Source organism: Emys orbicularis, chromosome 1 (genome assembly GCF_028017835.1).
Source record: "Emys orbicularis isolate rEmyOrb1 chromosome 1, rEmyOrb1.hap1, whole genome shotgun sequence".
In the NCBI taxonomy this organism is placed as follows: domain Eukaryota; kingdom Metazoa; phylum Chordata; order Testudines; family Emydidae; genus Emys; species Emys orbicularis.
Window position 1 is genome coordinate 71,112,675 of NC_088683.1, and position 23,580 is coordinate 71,136,254.

Below are 23,580 nucleotides of genomic sequence, written 5' to 3' on the forward strand. Positions count from 1 at the left end.
TCCATTCCTCAGTACCTTTGAGAGGCCCTAGGTGAGTCATCATTATTCTGAAGTCTTAGAATCTTGATAAATTAATGCCTCAGACCATCAGCACACGAGGCCTCTGTGCATAGTTATCTTTGGTCAAAAAAGGCCATAGTAGGGCCTTGATGTGGCAGTAACTCAGTCTCACATTGCATTGGGATCCTAGCACCACTGTTGATGCCCTGGCCCTCAGCACATTAAGTTCTTCTTCCATAATAGCCTCAGCCTATCACCACAATGAAGTGGAGCTCAGCACAGCTCTGTATGCTCAGAATGGCCCTTGTGCGTCTACGGAGTCTTGGCACTTCACTGCCTATGTCGGGACACATCAGCACTTCAGAATAACCCCAACATCTCTATTAAGAGTTGGTACTTTGGGGCTTTAGAGAGCTCCGGGTGCTGAAGCTGCTCTGTTGCAGTTTAGTTTAACTATTTTGGCTTGGCATTTTGATAGGGTGACCATCTTTCCCTATGCTGAATACGGGACACCTGGTAAAATTACTCGTATTCAAGTGAGTTCAACGGCAATCAATCATACAAATATTCAAATTAACATCAAGTTGACTGAGCCCCCGTAGTTGGATTCTTTTTATTCATCTTCTTATTTTTAAGGCTTTAGGGTTTACACAGGGAGGGGTGACGCACACACACACCCGTACCCCTCTCTCACACAGGGGTGGTGACCAACCAACCCTCCCTGCCTGGCGTTCTCCATCCCCCATGCCTGGCTGGGCCCCGGGACGGACCCACCTCTCCTGACACCTGGCACCATGTCTTCCCAAGGCAACACGGGGGGGGGGGGGGGAGGGCACGCAGGGTCACATGCCCCCTTCCCCAGATTTTTGCCAGGCTTCACACCAGAATGTGGCCAGCAGCAGCCTTTCGGCACTGTGCAGGAGGGAAGGGATGGGAGCTGCTTCCAGCAGCAGGGGAGGAGGAGGGGGGAAGGGATGACCTGACCTGTGTCTTTGCAGAGCTCATCTTTTCTTCTCCCCACCCTCACCACTCCCGTGTGGCTGGAAGCAGCTTGTCCCTTCCTGCCTGCACAGTGTCGAAAGGCAGCTAACACCTCCAGGCTGCTGCTGGCCACTGACATAATCCCTAGCCACCTCCTGTCCCCTGGCTACAGCACGGGCAGGAGGGGGTTAAGCCCTAAGGATGCATTGTGCACCAGGACCCAGGGAACCTGACTGCAGGGACTTCAGCTACCCTGGCCAGAGAGGTGGCTTGGCAGAGGAGGGAGCCTAGGGGACAGAGCAGCCCCACGCTCCCAGGGGGCAGGACCTGCGTGTGTGGGGGTGGGTGGAGAGGGTGCTAAGCCCCTGCCCAGGGGGCTGCTGTGGAGCTTGCAGGTTTGCGGCGTGAACAGGCTGGAAATCGTTTTCCCTCCCCCCCCAACTCCAGAGCTTAGCTGAGGGGCAAAGAGGCTTCCCCATGCTAGCGCTGTGTGGGGCTTTGGCACATGCAGGGCTCGGCTCCTCCTGGTCAGTGTCCCGGGCCGGAGGGTCTTGGGGTTTTCTGGGGTGCCAGCCCAGCCAGAGGCAGTGGGGGAAGGAAGGAGCCTGCTGGCCAGGTTGCTAGTGAGCTGAGCACTCCGACCAGGGCTGGTTCAGTGCACAGTCCTGGGAGTGGGATGCGCCCCCTGGGGGGTGGGGGATGGAGGAGCTATGGGGCTGGGTGTGTGTGTGTGTGTGTGTGTGTGTGAAGGGGCAAAGCAGGGAGAGGACAACAAGAGGGGGCGCACGTCAGCAGAGCCAACATGTAACTGGCTGCCACCTGGCACCTGCCACCAGTCCCCAACTACCGCAGCTTGCAGCGCGCAGCCAGTGCCAGCTGGAAACGGGATGGGGGGCGGAGCCCTACTACCAGAGAGCCGGCACGCAGTGGGGGCTGTGCTAAAGGACCAGCAGGGGGAGCGGCAGGCCCTGCGCTCTGCAGCTTTGCCCCGCCACCAGCCTTGCACACCCACTCCCATTGTCACCGTTGGTGAGCGAGTGGCTGGAAAGCAGGCATCCAGCCAGCAGCAGGACCCACCAGTACTGATGAGCGGGGGGACAGAAAATATGGGACAACTTACCCGTTTTTAAGAAAAAGTTGGCACACCTGCAGGAGGGCTTAAATATGGGACTGTCCCATTAAAAATGGGATGTCTGGTCACCTTATATTTTGATGCTTCAGCATGGCTACAGCCCCCATGCCAAGGATTGGTACATCACAGCTTCAGAATGAGCTGGCATTGCTTCTGGGCCCAGCTTCACTGGCACCTCTGGAAGATTATGATGATTTGGAGCTTTCTTTAAGGCATGGCACTTTGGCACCTGGATGGAATTAGTAGTTCAGCACTTACTTTGGGACATGTTACTTCAGCAAATGGTTGTATCACCTCTATTGATTTGCATCGGTACATCCTTTGCAGGCAGGTTGCACTAGTTGAGGGGGGAAAAAGGGTGCCGGGTTGCTTTCTAGGGAGCTTAGCACTGAAGTTCTTCTTTTCAATAGAGGTACTGTGGGATATTGTCTTCCTTATGGAGTGCTCTCTCCTGGACATTGAGTTTCAGAGATTCCTGTGGGGTCTGTGCATTAGTGCCTCTGGCTGTGCTCATGGCCTCCCACTGGATCTGATAGTCTGTTCCTGACTCTAGAAATAGTAAGGGCCTCAATCCTGATGGTTGCTTCTGTGTATTCCATTACCTCTTCCATCCCTCATTGTTCGCTTGTTCATGCTGCAGCTGTCATCCGGGAAATGAGGTGGACAGACTTTGGTGCTTTAATCATGATGACCAGGGATATTGTAGGAAACAGAGGGAGATTAGGATTGCTAAAGCAGCAAATGTTCTGCTTTTGGGGGAGAATGAGTAACTGTGCATCTCAGACCTGGAATTCTCTTAATGGTGTAGCTCTACTTTACCTCATATTTACATTAGGGTAACGACTCTTCCAATGTCTCCTACTGCTTTTGGCCAGCTGTGTCGTAGGTGTTTTGTATCAGGGGGTAGCCGTGTTAGTCTGTATCCACAAAAACAACGAGTCCGGTAGCACCTTAAAGACTAACAGATTTAACCTGGACCAGTCCACACAAGCAATCCACTTCCTGGACACTACAGTGCAAATAGGTGATGGTCACATAAACACCACCCTATACCAAAACCTGCTGACCCCTATACTTACTTACATGCCTCCAGCTTCCATCCAGGACACATCACATGATCCATTGTCTACAACCAAACCCTAAGATACAACCGAATTTGTTCCAATCCCTCAGACAGAGACAAACACCTACAAGAACTTTATCAAGCATTCTTAAAACTACAATACCCACCTGGGGAAGTGAGGAAACAGATTGACAGAGTGAGATGGGTACCCAGAAATCACCTACTACAGGACAGGCCCAACAAGGAAAATAAAGAACACCGCTGGCCATCACGTACAGCCCCCAGCTAAAACCTCTCCAGCACATTATCAATGATCTACAACCTATCCTGGAAAACGATCCCTCACTCTCACAGACCTTGGGAGGCAGGCCAGTCCTTGCTTACAGACAGCCCACCAACCTGAAGCAAATACTCACCAGCAACTACACACCACACCACAGAAACACTAACCCAGGAACCAATCTCTGTAACAAACCTCGTTGCCTACTCTGGCCCCATATCTACTCTAGCGACACCATCAGAGGACCCGACCACATCAGCCACACCATCAAGGGCTCGTTCACCTGCATGTCTACTAATGTTATATATGCCATCATGTGCCAGCAATGCCCCTCTGCCATGTACGTTAGCCAAACCGGACAGTCCCTATGTAAAAGAATAAATGGACACAAATTGGACATCAGGAATGGTAACATACAAAAGCCAGTAGGTGAACACTTCAATCTCCCTGGACATTCTAGAACAGATTTAAAAGTAACTATTCTTGAACAAAAAAACTTCAGAAACAGACTTCAAAGAGAAACAGCAGAACTAAAATTCATTTGCAAATTTAACACCATTAATTTGGTCTTGAATAGGGACTGGGAGTGGCTGGCTCATTACAAAAGCAGCTTTGCCTCTCCTGGAATTGACACCTCCTCATCTATTATTGGGAGTGGACTACATTCACCCTGATCGAATTGGCCCTGTCAACACTGGTTCTCCACTTGTGAGCTACTCCCTTCTCTTCATGTGTCATTATATAATGCCTGCATCTGTAACTTTCACTCCATGCATCTGAAGAAGTGAGGTTTTTTACCCACGAAAGCTTATGCCCAAATAAATCTGTTAGTCTTTAAGGTGCCACCGGACTCCTTGTTGGTTTTGCATATGTGTTTTGTATTTGTAGAGCAGAAATGGCGGGCTGTCATTGTGGATTGAATGTATCCATGTTCCCTGCATAGAGATCACTTGACCTGGTGGTAATCTAGAAATCAGCTCAGTTCACAATCACAATCCAGAGTGTTGAAGTTATTGTGTTCATGTTCAGCTCCCCAATTTGCCAATTTCTTCTTTAGTGCTCAGAAGAAAGTAACATTTCAAGGCAATACTCAGTGCTGGAGGAGAATCTGGAACATTGTTCAGTTGGCCAGGAGACATCACCCAGGGCCGGCTCTAGGATTTTTGCCGCCCCAAGCAGAAACAATTTTGCCCCCCCCCCGTTTTTTCTTACCCCACCCCCAGCCCCGCCTCAGCTCTGCCCCTTCCCCAAATCCCCAGCCCTGCCTCCTCCCCACAGGCTCTCAAGCCTAGGAGGGAGGGGGAGAAGCGGTGCGCGTGCCGCGGCCACTCGGAGTCTACCCCTCCCTCCCAGGCTCTCAAGCCTGGGAGGGAGGGGGAGCAGCGGCGCGCGAATCAGCTGTTTCGCGCGCCGCGGCCACTCGGGATTTCCCCCTCCCTCCCAGGTTTGAGAGCCTGGGAGGGAGGGCGAGCAGCGGCACGCGAATCAGCTGTTCACAGCGCGCGAGCGGCAGCAGCGGAGGTGAGCTAGGGTGGCCGGGGCACATTTTTAGGGGCGGCATTCTGGCGTTGGCCATGCCGCCCCTAAAAATGTGCCGCCCCAAGCACCAGCTTGTTTTGCTGGTGCCTAGAGCCAGCCCTGACATCACCAGTCTGGTTTTGCAAGCTGTGAATGCTCAGACCAGGCTATGAATGTTGGGTATTAAGGCTGCAACTATATTGGTAATACCTAGGGCATATTTCCACGTTGTCATAGGAAAGTGTATACAAATAAAATAGACATAAAGAAAGTGAGATTCTAATTCTTTTGTATCATATAACTAGCCAGTCGTGTACATGCATAGCATTACAAAACTAGAGACCTAGGCTTGTCCCACTAGGAGCAATAGTGAGTGGGGCAGTGTGAATACAGCTTGTCCAGCCAATACTGAGTTATGCTGTTGTGACTGAGGACATCTGGGATAACAGGCCAGAAAATGCAACTGAATCAATGAACTCTTGGGGTGGAGGGGAGAGAGTAACAAAAATGTTAACATTATTTTGTGTGAAAACAGGAACTACTTTCTACCTTGGGACAGACACCACATATATCTTGGTGAAGAATAGTGCTTACGAATAGGAGCCTTTAAATTAAATAGAGAGGAGTTTTTTCTTTTTGTGATTTATCTGAAATGTCAGATTCTGTGTCATTTAGCACAAAACATACCTTATAAAAGACAAATGGGATGATTTTGGATAGAAAGCAAAAACCTGATGTTCTCTCACTGCCTTTAAAACATTTGTTTACAGCCACAATAAAAAAAGAAACATCTTTAAAGAGACAAAAGGAAAGGAAATGTCAGATTAGATTTTAAGTTGAACTTTATTACCAGGTCCATTATTTTTTGGAAGCAAATATACTGAACATTCTCAGATCTGTGTAAGAGCTTTTTTAGATGCTGTACATACTCTCTTTATTTGTGGATATGTTATTGGGTTTGTGGTGACTAACATTGTACCTACAGTTGTGTGGACTTCAAAAGATCCATGGCTGAGCAGACACCAAGCCTTTTTGAAACAGGCTAGATTCTCTGCTTTGGCTAAGCTGTGTTTAGTACAAAACTGAAGAAGGGTGCAAAAGTGAATTTAAGCCCCGAATCCTGAAGCCAACCCAGTGCCAGTACACTTCCCATCACAAAACAGAGCAGCCTGAAGCTATTTCAGCAGCTGAGGATCATCTAGGTGCAGGGACCTCCTGTGCTGCAGTGGAGACAGGAGGTGCTGTAGGAGTTGTGATGGCAGTTCTGTACTGCCTGAAGATTCCCTAGGGATGGGGGGTAGGGGGAGATCCTCAAATGGCCAGTTAAGATAGGTTTATGCCACTAGTGGCACAAAGCAGGCCGTGAATCTGGCCCATTATGTTTTATGGTCTAAATTTCAATATGGGATCTCAGGGGTGTGTGTGTGTGTGTGTGTGTGTGTGTGTTCAATCACTTTTGTGCCCAGCAAGAGGATCCAAACAGAAACAGGACAATTTCACAACCATATTTTTCAACCCCCAAATAACAAAACACAGAGCTCGAGAGCTGAATCCAAGAGAGCTGAGACTTTATTTATTTATCTATTTATTTATTTGTAGTGCCGGGTTCACTCCACTTGGGCAGAATTGGTGAAAATTGTATCAGTGGGTGGGCTTGATTTTCTTTTCTTTTGGGCAGTTAGGTCTTTGCTGCCCTCTTGGCCGAGTTACACAATGCTCAGACGCTTACTGACAACTTGATAGCGATTGGTGAGATTAAGGGGCAAGTGGAGATAATCGACACTTAGATTGTAAGCTCTTTGGAGTGGGGGACGTCTTTTCTCTATGTTTGTACAGCGCCTAGCACAATGGGGACCTGGTCCATGACGGGGGCTCCGAGGTGCAATGGTAGTATAACGAATAACTTAATCTATTTATTTGTAAAAGCAAATGCATTCATCTATATAGAGTTATATACATTTGAGTGTGTTGGTACTGCAATAGAAATATTTAATTGTAAGAATATTAATGGTACATGTACGTTTGAGGGGCAGTAACCGTGTATAGAATGGCTTGTATCAAACTGCTCTCAGTGATAATATATTAGCTAATGCTATTTCTATATGTGTAACATTCTCTTCTCCTTCTGATTCCTGTCAGAGATACGTGCCATGAACTCCTGGGGCATGTGCCTCTACTTGCTGATCCCAAGTTTGCCCAGTTTTCACAAGAAATAGGACTGGCCTCACTTGGAGCATCTGATGAAGAAGTTCAGAAACTAGCTACTGTGAGTCAACCGCTGCATCTTTTCCCTGACTTATGTTTCTCTTTGGTTACTAAAGTGAAGAGTTGTCTAATGGCTTCTAAAATGTATTCTTCAGTTTTCAGATGACGACTGTGCTATTACAATTACAAGGCCTTATATGGCTCCTATTGAAGTCATTGATATTTTCCCATTGTCTTTAATAGGAGCGGGAACAAGCATATGGTCACTGGATGCTTTGTAACACTCTGATATTTCTCTATTGTACCACCTAAGCTCAAGGTTTAGTTAACATTGATTATTCCTGTTTCAGGTTCTGGAAACAAAGCAACTAAGACATTTTTAGGGAAAATGTCTTCCTTTGTATGTGCGTGCAGCTCCAACTTCTCCTAACTGGGAGCTGTGTGTGTATATAGGGGAGCTGATGTGGCCCTTAGTGGTACCACTGTCTGTCTCCCTCTTTCTGATCTGTTTTGAAGGTGTGCAATATAATATAGTATATGATGGACTAATGAATTTAGAATGAATGTATTTTGCTGATACTCCCCCTAGGGCACGTCTAATAACAAGATGCTTTGATCCATTTTATAGTTTGGTTTTAATTTATTGTACCCTTCATTTTTTATCCCTGTAAAACAAATACTATAAATAATTTTGTAAAACATATTCTTCAGACAACTCAACAAACATGAATATTTTCAATATCTAAAAATTTCATATGCAGATGAACCTACAAGAGAACATTAAATAGGCAGAAGGTAAATGCCCAAGTTAGAATTTAGCCAGGCAACTGGAAATAACACCCTCATTCCTGTGAGATATGTAATGAGATTTTAATGGCCACAAAAGATCAGGACCTTGGCTTTAATCCTCTTGTGAAAGATGACACGTGAGAGGGAAGAGAGCCTAGTGAATCACCAGTACCATTTAGCAATCATTGCCTCTTTAGAAGCTGTCAGTCCTTCAACGTTTATGGAGAGAACAGAAAGCACTAGTCTCAAGGAGGACTCTTGGTGTCCAGGCTTGGATGCAAGTTCTCGTCATTGACGTCTTCCTTTGTTTTGTAGCATCACAGTAATAAGAAATGGGAAAGTGGTAGTACGATATAACACCAATATTGAATCGACTGAAGTCACAACAAAGTTTTCTTGCCATCGTTAAACCCCTAAGATTGTCACCAAGGGCTCAGTTATGGCAAACAAAAATAAAGAACGAACCTGCCGATGATGTGCTCCGTCTTCCACCAGTTGAGCGCATATCACCCAGTGCAGATCACTCCTGGATTATATAGTGTTGCCTTAATCGACTCCACACTAGAGTTGGTCAGTCTAGAGACTTGCTCATCAAGTGGGGCTACATCACTGGCCCCAATACCTAATACTGTGGCAGAGAGCCTCAAAATATGAACCATTTCCTCTGATACCAGCTGCTTGAGCATGAATGCTCTTCCAGTGACCTGCCATAGTGCCATGATTGAGTAGTCGCATCTGTACGGGAGTGGTGGGAAACAGTATGAGGACACGACAACAAGAAGACCAATACCACACTCTTTCTGCAGCTCCTAAAATTTGCCTTGTCATCTCCCATACAGGGAAAAATCCTACACATTATTATTAATTAATAATTATTAATTATTAATAACGTGTAGGATCAGGATGTGGGAGTCTACATGAGGGCAGGTGGAAAGAATAGGGCCTTCTACCACTTCTCAGCAGTCAGCATGGGGAGGCAAAGGGAACAGCTTTAATTCTATCCATTAAATCACATCCAAGTTGCTATTGATTGACATTTACAACAACATTTCCATCCTCGGTTAAACATATGAAAACAAAGTGAGCTGCAGAATATCAGCCAAAGATCTAAGACAGAAAACAGAATGAGATTCCAGCTAGGCAGCTTCAAAGTAAATACTGAAACAGATGAACTGACCTAGAGCATGCATACTAATGTGCCTGGAGTAACAGGCTGAATGAAGCAAGTAACCCCTTATCATGACCTTTTTCAAAAGATAATGAGATTAACAACTGAGACATCACTGAGAAGGAGAATGGCTTTAGGAAGAGAGGAAAAAACTCAGGAATTCAGACCAGAAATGGGGAAGTTTACTACAGGTGATTTTCTAATAGGTGTTTCCATGAACTTAAAGTGAGGTTCTGTTCTGAAAAGCAACTGTGTAAAAATGGCACCTTCTTACTCAGCAGATCATTCTGTGTGTATTACAGGCAAAAATAAGTTTATTGATTTTTTTTTTTTTTACTCCCATTCGTCCTGCAGCGCTAACACAGCTGAGAGAATGTGAGTGGGATTCTATTCCTTGTACATCAACAGAATTGTTCACTAAGTTCCAGTTAGTTACTCACCCGTCCATGCCCATTAAAGGCAGTGACACTGCACTGGTGTGATTGAGAGCATATTTTAAAGACTGATATTTTATAGGTGTCAGTGTGAAAATGGTTTCTCTGTTGAACCTCTATTAGTGGTGGTGCTGCATGAGAAGGCAAGGACTCAGCTTAACTCTCAGCTAGGGTGACCAGATGTCCTGATTTTATAGGGACAGTCCCGATTTTTTTTTTTTCTTATATAGGCTCCTATTACCCCCCACCTTCGTTCCGATTTTTCACATTTGCTGTCTGGTCATCCTATTCTCAGCTGGTATTTGAAGCTCTGGCTGCTAGAAAAAGCCTCTTTATTTGTAAGCTGAGCATATTTGTGTTATGAATCCTTGAGAGAAAATAAATATCAAAAGAGGCCCACAAGGTCATTTTTACAGTCATTTTTCAGAGTGGATTTTCTCTTTTAAGAAGTTCTAGGGAGGGAGGAAACCAATAAATTTTCCACAAAGAGAGAAGCAGTGTAGAAAGCAAGTTGCTAACACATAAAGCACCATAAAAATACAAACCACTAAAACAGACTATTTTACTGCTTGAAGCACTATGGCTTCATGTTTCTAATTTGCTGACCTAATTTTACTTTTATTTATTTATATATATATTACACACACACACACACACACAATATTTTGGATGGAAAGTGTTAACTGTGAGTACTCCAAAGTAGGCATAGTACATACAGATATTGCCACCCCTTTTCCTTAGATTTGTCAACAAATCTGTCTAGTTAAGGGCATGGCCATTAGAGACTAAGTGACACCATTAAGCTCTTTCCTGTTGTCTCGTACTTGAAGTTGCATTTAAACCTTGAAGTCTCCAGAGGTGAAAATCTGTCACCTTTCCCTCTTCCTCTGTAATATTTATTTTGACATTTTGATAGTAGAGCATAGTGGAAACCAAGCAATTTATCCTGTTTTTGCTGGTCTGTGTGCAGAAAACTTCTGCAATGAATTGCTTCTGAAACTGGAGGAATTTAATATGATGAGGTTTCATAAATTAATTTCAAGCTTGTTGTTATAAATGTAAATGATTTACTCTCCACTGAATAATAAATGAAGCCAGTGATGTAGTCAGTCTTTTTAAAGCAGACTATATTATTTGTCTATATATGTGTGTTAGATACATGTATATACAAAATACTGCATGTATGCATATTAAAAATGACCATTCAGAAATATCTTAGTAAGGATAGACTAAGTGGTCCATTGGGTTAGTCCATTTGCTTTTCCTCATTGAAGATCTACATTATTTGAATTGGTTGGCTTCATCCTAGCTCTTTTGTCCAGACTGAAGAGCAGACACCTAATTCAGGACAAATTGCCCACTGTAGCAGCTAAGGAGATAACCAGAACAAGAAAAATGGGTTGCAGATAAGGACTGGGTTGCCTTGTAACTGCTCTTTCAGTAGGCTTGCATAGTGTCTGCCGGAAGTATGTCTGCCTATAGGCAGAGCTGGCACATTACCTCAATTTCGGAGGATCCTCATTCACTCTGAGTTGTAAGAGAGGGTTAAAAGCTGGGCAGCTGTCTTTCATTATGAAACAATTAATTCAATGAACTAAAATTCCCATAGGCCTGTGGGACTGCTGTAGCCTTCAAAAAACTCCACTGATCAATGAAAGCAAGCTACTCTTAACATGTATTGCCAGGGATGAGCACAGTAAAAATATACAACACAATGAATAAGTGAAGTTGTTTCTTATAGAGTTCTTGCTTCCAAGAACACCTATAAATAGGGAAACTAGGAGTTGCAAGAAGAGTTTGAAGTAAATATGACTCAAACTCTACCTCTCTGCCAAACAAAATTTGACTGGCTCAGATGAGAAACCCATAATGAGCCAACTTGATAAAGGCTAGAGAGCGTGATTCTAGATATTTGGACAAAAGGAAAGGCCCAAGCACCTCCAATGATAAAAACTTATTAGGACAGTAGAGAGGAAACTGCCACACATGATGGGATACACTGCATAGGACATTGTCATACTACACCGCATGAGGCTGAAAATTCTAAGCATGATCCACAATGCCTGTCTGATTGAGAAGTACAAGAACACACCTGAGCTATTCTGTTCTGGCCAGGCATAAATGCTTCCAACTGGATTTATTTGGAAATGTATCCAAATGCAAAATCTGCAATAGATACAAGAAATGGAATACAAAAGAACTCCTGAAACCACATGAGATTTCCAGTCACTCCAAGGGTGGCATAGATCTCTTTGAATTAAAAGAGAAAGATAACCTCTTATTAGTGGGTTACTCTTGTTTTCTAAAGTGAGCTGTAGCACAGCACATCGAGTAGCAATCTAATAGCACATTGCAATGTGGAGTTTTCTCATTTTGGGATTCCAGTTGAGTTGTTAATATTCGCAGGTGGCTCATTTCAGCCAGCCTCTCAGCTAAATCAGTTGCAGCACATCATGTAAAGTCCTTCCTAAAGTATGCACAGGCAAATAAACTAGTAGAAAAGAACTAGTCTAAATGAAAAAGACCTGGTGGATTCAAGGAATCAGTGTTGCATTATTAGAATATTGCTACAATCCTTACAATGCTTTATCAAGGATGCTAGTTCAGAGATGCACGGGCAGAGAAACAAATGCTTAGTGGCAATATCTAACAAGCTTTGTGAGTCAAAAGCAATTAATCCTGAGGCAGTTATTTAAGAAAATCATACCAAGACACTAGAAAAAATACTATAGCAAGAACACCAAAGGTACTCTCATTGCAAGTGGTAGAGAATGTTACACTTCAAAGAAAATTTTGGGAAGCCCAGCCTGCTAAATTCCTCATTCTGGACAGGAGCAGGGTACAGTGTTGGGCTTTGATTAGGAAGTATCGAGCATTTAGAATTAGGAAAAGAAAGGAGAGTGAGAGATACAAAGGCTAAGACTGCAAACAAGAGAGTGAGCTACTGTAAACAAACCAATTCCAAAGTGGTTTGGGTTTTGATCACGAATGGTGTTGAGGGTTCAAGCCAGATTTTATTTTATTTGACTCGTACCGAGTTTAGAAGTGGGGTATCCCATAATCTCAAAAAGCCAAATCCTGCTCTCTCCTCTGGCTACAGAGGGCCCCCGGTGTAGTGGAACTGGCGTGATTCTGCTGGAGAGGGAAGAAATGGCTTCTGGATACTATGCAGGAGGCAAGCCTGGTGGATCAATTGCTGTGTGGCTCTGTCAGTCACCGATCCCTGTGGAATGGGTTCCTGTAGCTTCAGGGCAGCAGTAGGGACTTCAGAGCAGCTCTTCTGCTGCTCTGTGGTAGAGACGGAGAAATTATTCAACATGTGGTGAAATGACCTGTGCCAAGCCTTGCAACAGTGGTGGAGAATTGGGCCATTGCTGCTGCTGTTTTTATTATTTATAGGGTGCAGAGTAAATGTGTTTTGCAAAACACTTAAAAAGACAAGGTTCCTGCTTAGGTAGTTTATAAGCTAAGTAGGTCAGTCCTAGCAGGACATGCTTTGCACGTGGAAATAAAGCATTTATGCTTTCTAAAATATCATTCAAAAGTAAGAGAAGGAATAGAAGATTATTTATTGTTTTGAAGGTAAGCAGTAAAGATTTCTGTGAAGTGCTTAAGCAATTGTTCAGACTGATAGCCTGATGGTTGAATGGGCCTCCAGTTTTCAGGCACAATTCTGCACCCACAAATAATTACAGATTTTATAGATTGATCATGTGCATGAAATCATGTATACGTTTAGCTCCTTAGGCCCCAGGCCTGCAATCAGATTCATGTAGGTGTTGCAGGGATCCAACTGTAAGATGAAGGCATTGATTTGGTGTTGTAATCAGGTAGGTAGATGTATAAGAGGACTACTTGAAAATTAGTTACGGGTCACAATTTGGGGTGTCATTGTAGATATAAAATTGCTCCTGCAAAAATGAGATGCTGTTTATGAAAATCAGGCCCTAAATAGTTAAAAATGCAGAAAAAAATTTAGAAGGCTGAAAATGTACAGGCTATACAGAAACTTAGCAGTGTATTGTAATAATAGTCTAGACAGTGTTTATAGATCCGAAATAAAATTTGTCAAATAATAAAATAATTTGTAAAATAATAAAAATTGTCCAGTGAATTACTGAACTGCAAGTACAAATTTACAATCTCAAAAGTAATATATTTTGACATTACAAGATAATAAGAGAATGGTGTGGATTTGACAAAACATTTAAATGTTATGGCTACTTATTTTCAGGAGAAACATTCTTATAATTAAGAAAGTACAGATTTTGCAATCAGTCCTTGCTGGCAGTTCAGTAGCTAATACAGTGAGTTTGTGCTCTGCCAGAGTGGTAATAAAAAAAAGATACTCTAACAAAATAGCTCTGTGAGAATTTGTATAATTTAGGTGTGCACATAAATAATGAACATCTGCCGCTTCAGCATTGGTGTTAACTGGCGTAGATTGAAGTTCAGATTAGGTAAGAGGGGGCTAATGTATTTTGATAGAGTATTTTTTGTTTTGTTTTGTTTGCTTATTTTCTTTTTAGGTGTAAAGAGCAGGAATCATGCTAGCAAAGAAGCATGAAGGGTGTCTTTTGTAAACTCCATAGAATTCTGTAGAAAAAAGGGCACACAGCAAGAGCCACTGGTGAGCAGCAATTGCACAAGTGTCTATAGAAATTCCAGGCTCTAAACACAAAAATCACATAAATTAGAGGGTTAATGGCTTCCATAAAGAAAAAATTGTTTAACTGTTTTATTAATTGAAGGGTTCTAAATCTGTTGCTGTTTCTAAAATTATATATATATATTTATTGACTGCAAGGTTGAAATGAAGATCCCACCACGGCAGAGATTTAAAAAACTCAACTACCTTCATCAGAGTAAAATTCTCTCCTAGTAGTTCTGTGAGCCGCAAATATCCATGGGATTGAAGTTAGTGGGAACCACAAGAGAATATCAGAGTGGAATTTGACCCTTACAGTTAAAAATTGCATTTGCGCCCGATCTCTTCCATGCCTCTGCCTTATTATTATTATTAGTAGTAGTATTACAGTAGCACTTAGAGGCTCCAACAGAGATTGGGACCCCATTGTTTCAGGCACTGTATAAACACATAGTAATAGACAGTCCTTGTCTTGAACAGTCTAGATAGTAAAGTGTGGGAAGGGAAATGGGCACAGAGAAGGTTGAGCTCACACAGAAAGTCAATGGCAGAGCCGAGATTAGAATCCAGGTGCCCTGGATCCCAGCCCAGTGTTCCGAACACTAGACCAGGAGGCCCCTTCTTGCACAGTTTTAGAAAGGGAGATTTTTGCTGGGTAGACTTTGTATAATTAGACCAGCAGAGGCTCATCAAATACAGGGGACATATACTCCACATCTTACACACGTATCAGGCCAACAATGTAAAAAGAGGAAATGCCAGCAATGAGATTACTTGCCCAGGTAAACGGTAGCTAACTCTCATTAGTGGAAGGCCTGAACAAAGCAAAGCTCATTTTACCACGTTGTCTGACTGTGGTCAGTTGCAGGGTCAGATGGATTTCTGGCAGGAGTGATTTTCAGAGGTGGAACCCCTCCCCCTGTCTTCCTGAGCTCACCCGTGGGACTGACTTCTGAGAGTTTCTGCAAAGTTCATGTGCCATGCCATGGAGTAGTAGGTTTTTGAGTAAACTATATCCATTAAAGCAAGCAGCATGATACTGTTATACACCACAGTGAATTTCTTGAGTTTGACCCCGAAGTGAACAGGCAACCAGTGCAGAATGCTGACCTTACCTATTCTAGTTAGGGTGCACTGCATTGGCTGTAGCTTCCTTCTCTATGGAAAATGTATTACAGTCATCTGGTGTTGAGCTAACAGGGGCACAACTGGCCTGTATCTAAAGGAAAGGCTGTCTACTGGCTAATCTATGACCATCATCCAGTCAAAACAGCTCTCTTGTAGTCCAGGAGCAAAGAGGATTCTAGTAAGAATTTAAGATATGAAACAATTGATAGACCCTCAACTGAGGGAATGAGTATTGGGCTGGCTAGTTCTTCTTTACAACACTCCCTGCCCCGTCAACAAGAATCACTTCTGAATTTTTCAGCCTCTGCTAGATTTCATCTAGATTCTTATGCCTGTCAGCTGCTGGGAGAACAGAGAAATATTTCCACTTGGGCCTGATGAGGAGGAGGATGTTTAACTCCCCTTGTCCTTCACATATATGTTGAGAGGGAGAGAGAGAGAGAGAGCTCTGTGAATATGTAATACATGTTCACACTGCTACTTTTTTAAATTTTGCACTTAGTCACAGCGTTGTGCATGTTGAAATCAGTACTGTGGACGTCTAAGTCACTAAGACTTTATTTGTGTAACATATACTACAGTACATTTACCAGTACATTAAAAATTACTATCAGTTGAATCTATAGATGTCAAAGTAAGTGAGCAAAGTACATTTTGTGATGCAGCATACTTGCTTCTTTATTGTGTTTGCTAAATCTTACTTGCTAAATCTGCAAGATTCAGTTACTCACAACGGTCGTTAGCCGGAGTCATTAGTGCAAATAATTGAGGTCTTCCTGCAGCAGTGTGTAGGTATAAGGCAAAGTTGGAGATTAGGGAGATAGCAGCTCAGACTCCCTTTACTGTTAACACTGCAACATTTATTAACCATATCAACAACAGATCCGAGCCTACTTTTTCTATGCTTGTGTATATATACTATAAAAAGATTGCCTAAATGAAAGATGTGCCTCTCAATGTTCTACTCCAGCCACTCAGGAGGAAATCTATGCCTCCCCTGGGAAATAAAACCCTTTCATACATACTACTGCTACCTGGGCCTGCTCTGCTCATCCATAGATCAGCGCCAAGAATTTCTGTTCTAACTTTTTCTAAGGTATGGACTGAGTCAATAACGGGTAAAGGAAAGGTCTGCAAACCACACGGTAGCCTCGTTAATGTCTGGAATCTTTCAGTAAGTAATTGCTCCCAAAAGGAATAATCATAGTTGTGTCCACTAAAATTAGCACAAATGCCATCTTTTTGCGGAAAGATTCTGAAAATCCATGTTTCTACACAGCTGTGTCAGTAGGAGTTTTATCTTATTGCTGAAAGGAAAAAGTGCTCATTTTAGTATTCACAATTGTGCATTTGTTTAACCATTGTCTAGCCAGATTGGGCACAACAAAATGTACCAAACGGATTCTGTCACCCAGTATGTTGCTGGACATCATCTTTGCATGTGTAGATAAAATAAAGAAGTTCGACAAAATATGGTTGATATCTGTAAGGAGCTGACTGTGCCTGATACTTAACTACTTAGTGCTACAGCTTTTGAACTGGTTCTAATGTTTGTTGTCATCTTAGTATCAAATGGCACCAAAGTGCGGGATGAAATGTGCTCTTCCAGATTGTTAGTTGAGATCTTTTTAGGTGATCTACCATACTTAGCAGGTCCAATTCTGCCCCCATATAAATGAATGGGCGTTTTGCCAGTGACTTCACTGGGTTTGGATCTCTGCGCCAAATTCTGTTTTCACATCCAAGTGTGCAGCCCCATAACAGTCAGTGTGATTCCATACATGTATATGGGGATGGAATTTGACCCTGCATATTAACTTTAATCCATTGCTTACCAAAAACCATTGTAGGCATGTGGGTTTCTACAATGAATGAACTGAATATAGAGAAGTGGTGGCATAGTGCAAATCTTTCTCTCTTTTTCTAGCCAATGCATGATTTACCTTCCTTCACTTCTTTCTCTCTTCCATTGTTCTTATCCACCCACCAACTCTTTCCTTCCTTGCTGCTTGACTCTGCTGTTATTAGTCAGCTTCAGTTAGTACTAATTCAGCAGAGTCTGTGAGAGGAAAAGCAAACTTCTATGAATATCTGGGACAAGAGAAATCCATTACACCACTAATTAAACTGATGCAACCAGCAGGTCTTCGCACACTGCTCTGTAGGCATAACTGGCTGTAATGCATCCTTGTGGCATCCAGTAAGATTGTATTCAGTAATAACTCTATATCATTATGGTTTTTAACTAATTAGCCATTTTGAATTTCTCACTTTTTAATATTTTCCTACACTTAAACTTTCAACTTTGGGGGTTTGCAGTTTATAAACAATTTGTTATACTTTTGCAGTTAATTTGGGCAAATTACAGGACAGATCTTATCTACTTGTCTGTATCTGATGATTAGTGATGACTTCAGTGTGATTTTCATTTGGGTAGCTTACTATGCCTCTGTTACTAGATCCTAGGTATTGTATATTGTTCAGGCCATTTTGGCAACACAGTGAATTACTGTGATCTTTGTAATGGCAAGCACTTCCTCAGTATAACTTTCTTCCACTTTGTTGAGTATATTCAGATCATCTATAATACGTTTACAAACTTCTGGCAGGAAACTCAATGGTGACTCACCCAGCTAATCTGTATTTATGACAGATTTTTCTTATGTGCCCTTACTGCTGAAACTCATGCTGGGAGATGCTCAATGTAAATTTTTTTTTTTTAGAGGCTGTGAAAAACATTTCTTGTTTGGGTATATTTTTTAGCAACATAATTAATAGACACTTAAAATTCCCCAAGTTACTATTCTCCCTTGGTCTGTTCTTCAGCTAGAAACTGATACCTTTGCACTAATGTCTTCCATTTTTTTCTCTCAAAGGAGGCTAGACACATTCATCAAGAGCCACAGAAGGTCTCTGGGGTCCACATACGTTCACATAAAAATGGTAAAAAAAACATTGAGTTTCCAGTTTAACTACAACAGTAAAACTCCTTGGAATCTGAGATTTTTTAAAAAACAAGGAGGTACTGTCTGGCTCTTGAATTAGCTCTTAGTAATGTGACAGACCCAGACCAGTGGGATACAGGAGTCTGGTAGAGGGCAAATATACCGGTTACTGGATGAGTAGTTTTCTGTTCCCTGAGTGACCAGAGCAGGGGCTGCACTAGAGTAATCAGGAACCTGCTAGAACCAGTTAAGGCAGGCAGGCTAATTAGGACACCTGGGCCAATTAAGAAGAAGCTGCTAGAATCAATTATGGCAGGCTAATCAGGGCACATGGGTTTTAAAAAGGAGCTCACTTCAGTTTGTGGTGTGAGTGTGAGGAGCTGGGAGCAAGAGGTGCAAGGAGCTGAGAGTAAGAGGGTGTGCTGCTGGAGGACTGAGGAGCACAAGCGTTATCAGACACCAGGAGGAAGGTCCTGTGGTGAGAATAAGGAAGGTGTTTGGAGGAGGCCATGGGGAAGTAGCCCAGGGAGTTGTAGCTGTCATGCAGCTGTTACAGGAGGTACTATAGACAGCTGCAGTCCACAGGGCCCTGGGCTGGAACCCGGAGTAGAGGGCGGGCCCGGGTTCCCCCAAAACCTCCCAGTTGACCTGGACTGTGGGTTCTTCCAGAGGGGAAGATCTCTGGGCTGTTCCCCAGCCCACATGGTGAATCTGAGGCAAGAAAATCCGCCAATAAGCGCAGGACCCACCAAGATAGAGGAGGAACTTTGTCACAGTAAATAGATACAGTAGATCAATATGATTTTTTTTAAAAAAATATTTTAAATTTAAATTAAATTTTAAAATGGCTAATTAGTGCATGATTTATTATTATTTTATTAATTTAAATGTATTAGGAAATTAATAATATTTTTTGTAAACTGAGGTTTTTAATTTAGTAAAGGAAGATTACCACCAAAAATATTAAATGTTTTCCCCTGAAATGGGACACACAACCCAGAGAGGTTTGGTAGAGCGAAAGGTTCCCTTGTTTACTATATTGGGCTAACTTCTGCCTGGTTTTTGCCTCCACAGCTGCAGAGCCTGCAAAAATCCCATGATCCTCCCAGGCTCCACGGTCCATAGAGGCTGCTCATAATTCTGAGGAGGTGGTTTCTCCTCATTAGCAGATAAATTAGGCTTTTCTCTGCTGACCAAGCCAGATGTTCATGAATCCCATTAACCCGCAGCTAATATGTCAGGGGATGCACTCAGCAGGCTCAGTAACTCTCCTGACACTGTTCCCTAGAGTGCAATTGCTGTGGGTGGTAATTGGTCTGGCAGTTAGGTGGGGCACAGTCTGCCCTAGGGAATGACATCAGGGGGATCATCACATGCATCCCCTGAAATAACAGCAGGGAGAGGCTTGATCTCTGGCTGTACATTAGCCAAGCATCATTTTTAAAGGGCCCCACAGCCAGAAGTAATTTTGTCTTTGGGCTGACATAGGCCAGTGATTCAGAAAGCTCTCTTCACTACTGGGGTAAGTTGACCTAAGTTATACTACTCCATAACATAGCTGGAGGTGTTTTTGTTTTTGTTTTAAATTGGAAAACCCGGGAGGTGCCCGCCCACTTCTAAAGGCCCCTCCCCCAGCCTAGCTGGAGGGACCACTGGACCCAGGAACCAAATGAATACAGGGGACAGCTAATGAAAAACAGGGATCGGAGTGATGGTCACAGGTTCAAAATAAGGGGATTTGCTTATTTTAATAACATAGCTGGAGTTGACGTAGCTTAGGTCAACTTACACCAGTGTCTTCACTGTGCTGTGTCGACAGGAGACAGTCTCTGGTCGACTTCCCTTACTCTTATCAGAGAGCTGGAGTACCAGGGTTGACCGGAGAGTGCTCTGCTGTTGATTTAGCGGGTCTTCACTAGACCCGCTAAATCAGGGGTTCTCAAACTGGGGGTTGTGACCCCTCAGGGAGTCGCGAGGCTATGTGGGGGTTGCAAGTTGTCAGTCTCCACCCCCAAACTCCGCTTTGCCTCCAGCATTTATAATAGTGTTAAATATTTAAAAAGTGTTTTTAATTTATAAGGGGAGGTCACAAACATAGGCTTGCTGTGTGAAAGGGGTCACCAGTACAAAAGTTTGAGAACCACTGCACTAAATCGAAACCTGCTGCTCGATTGCAGCAGCACCAATCTCCCTGTAGTGAAGACTAGCCCTACGTAAGGAGGTTCTGCCATTTTCCTTTGGTAGCTGTGACTTTGCTTCTTGTGACTCTGTACAATCTTCCTAATGGTGACACAGGCTGGGCTATGGAATAACCTTCCAAGGGGACTAGGGGAAACTTTAACCTCAATTCTCTCCCCTGCTGTTGCTCCTTTATGACACTCCTGCAGTGTAAAGAGGCCAGAATGGCTCCTTGGCATTTAGGGACTTCTTTGGTGATCTAGGGCAGGTGGAGCAGCCCTACAGTGCCTCCTCACAGCCCCCATCTTAGGGTATATGCAGGAGTGTTAGAGGGGGTGGCCAGTGTGTGCTGTACTATTTTGGACAGTTGGGGTGGCCTACAGGTGACTGCAGGAAGCATCCATAATTCAGCACCCCTGCAGCTGCACGGGGTCAAGGGGAAAGAGGCCCAGAATCCAGGAGAAACAAAAGGCAACTTAAAGTCATCTGTGCCCACCCTCAGATTGTGCCTGTGTAGCTGCACTGTCTGAAAGGTGCAGCTCAGGATTGTGGTCACCATCTCCTGATCCATTACGCTACATAAACCACTAGAAATAGGGGAAATCCCAGCAGGCAATGGACTGCAAGGTGACCTCTCCGCTTTTCTAATCTTAGCATGCATATGTTCCAAATTCTGATCTCACTTAGACTGGTGCAATCCCATTGACACCAGAGTCCACAGCTCTCCGCTGTAAGTTTCAAGCTGCGCCATGCTGCAGTATGAATCCGAACATTGAGAGGCAATCCTGAGGTCCCACTCTAGGATTAGACTATATTCAATTATGAATGCTTTTGCTATGGAAGTTTTTGATGTCATGTCAAGTCACCATTCAAAACAGTGGCAGCTTACAGTCCTTGAAAAGAGGCATGTCAGAGCCCTAAAAACATTCACTGAATTTAGCCTCTGTGCTGCAAAGGATGATACTATATCAACTCTGGCATGCCAGGCAGCATAGGCTGTGGGAGGACAGAGATGACACATGTTTACCTGGCTTCTTTGTTTTCGCTTGACGTTCAGAGGGATCCCATCTCTTGGAGTCCCAGATAGGATGTCGAAAAGCCTGATTCTGCCTCCCTTGAGTGAACAGCGAGAGCTATGTCAGACAGCCAAAGCTGAAGCAAGAGCTTGAAAAACAAATGAGCACATGTTCCAGCTCCTGTCGAGAACCTTGGATATGAATTCACGTGACACATTGTAAAGTAAATTGGAAAGAATGCTGCTCCTTATTGCACATCATTCATTCTTAATAACGCCATAAAAATTAATAAACCTCAAGCCCCAAGTCTTGGGAGCTGCTATAGATAAGAGTCAAATGACAGGGAAGTGAAGCCAGGAAGAGCAAAGCCTTTGGGCTTAAGTGCGGCACTTCTAACAAATGCTCTAAGCAGCAGCTCATAGGAGATTTTCAGTGGTCTTATCTACTTGTCCTTACGTTGTGCGGCAGACCTGCCAGTTAATTAGAATGAAAAAATGTGAGGTTCTTTTCCTTACTATTCTGTAATACTCTAACTGCAGCTCAGGGCAGAGGTGAAAGTAAGCCGGTACGCCCCGGTACGGCGTACTGGTAAGAGCTGGTTTGCCGTACCGGGGCGGCCCGGCTTCCCCAGGGGGCAATTTAAAGGGCCTGGGGCTCCCAGCAGGGGCTGGGAGCCCCAGGCCCTTTAAATTGCCACCAGAGCCCCACTGCTGGAGCCCTGGGGTAGGGCTGTGGGGCTCAGGGGGCTATTTAAAAAGTCCGGGGCTCCCGCTGCTTCTATTGCCCCGGCCCTTTAAATAGCCGCCGGAGCCCCACCGCCACTACTCCAGGGCTCCGGCGGCTATTTAAAGGGCCGGGGTGGTAGAAGCAGGGGAGCCGCGGGCCCTTTAAATAGTCCCCAGAGCCCAGGGGTAGCGGGGGGGCTCCAGGGGCTATTTAAAGGGCCGGGGGCTCCAGCTGCTTCTGCCGCCCTGGTCCTTTAAATAGCCTCCGGAGCCCCACCGCTTCCCCAGGGCTCCCGTGGCTATTTATAGGTCTGGAGCGGTAGAAGCAGGGGAGCCCCGGGCCCTTTAAATAGCCCCCGGAGCCCCGGGCTGCTGCTGCTACCCCGGTGGGGGGGGGGCACTTACCTTATAGGGTGGGCTGGGGCTGGCTCTGACTCCCTCAGCCACGCCCCTTCCGCCCTAGGCCCCACCCCTTCCAGGGGCCAGAGCTGGCCCCAGCGTACTGGTAAGTCACTGGACTTACTTTCACCCCTGGCACAAGGTAACAGACGGGTGATGGTGTGGGCTTTTCCTAGTCTCCTGGGTGACATTGGAAACAATACTGAATGCTGGCCTGAACTTGATCATTTGAGGGCACTTCCTGTTTGCACGGTAGTAATCCTACCCTGTCTTAAATTAATGCCAAAGCTGTTTCTTTAGCCAGGGACATAGTAACTGCTGAATTAACCGGCAGCACCCTGTTATATTGAAATACCTAATGGCTAATTACAGAGGGTCTTAATTCTGCATCTTCAAGCTGTTGCACTGCAGTGAAGAGAGAATGGTGGTGAGGTGGAGACACAAGATGTAGTTTTCTGTGCTGAGCAGGACTGATTTAAAATCATTTGAGGCCTTAGGCACACCAACATATGGGTCCTCCCCTGGCTCCTGCCCTTTCCTTCCATAGAGGCCAGGGCAGCGGCATGGAGCTCCTTCTCTCCTCTCCCCCAAGAAATGGCAGTAGGGCCCCTTCAGGATCAGCAGGGGGTAGTAGCAGGGATTCACTCTCTTTCCCTCCCCCCCCCCTCCCGCTTCCCAAGAGGCAAGGATGGCAGTAGATCTCCTGGTACCTACTCCGGCAGCTGGGGGGTATCCACATGGCTGGGCTGGTTATGCTTGCTACAAACTTCTCTTCTGACCCCTCCGGTGCGGTCCCCTGTAGGTCTTGGAGCCAACATCCCATTGAGCTGTATGGTTCAGCTCACACCTCTCCGAGCTTATGTTTCTGGCTGGCTGTAGACTCAGGCAGATGCTGCAGTGGCAGCTTTGCTTGGTTTATTTTTTTCAAGCTTTTCTTCATAGTTATTTGGGGCTAGAAACTTTAAAAAACA

At 44.4% G+C, this 23,580-nt stretch overlaps 1 protein-coding gene across 1 annotated transcript in view; it reads left to right on the forward strand.

Moving 5' to 3' along the window:
- The window catches only part of TPH2 (tryptophan hydroxylase 2), a 72,147-nt gene that overhangs the window by 29,881 nt on the left and 18,686 nt on the right, over positions 1-23,580 (forward strand). Inside the window, exon 8 of the mRNA XM_065409335.1 lies at positions 7,114-7,240. Within this exon, the coding sequence (XP_065265407.1) occupies positions 7,114-7,240 (127 nt within the window). The remainder of the gene's footprint in view (positions 1-7,113; positions 7,241-23,580) is intronic.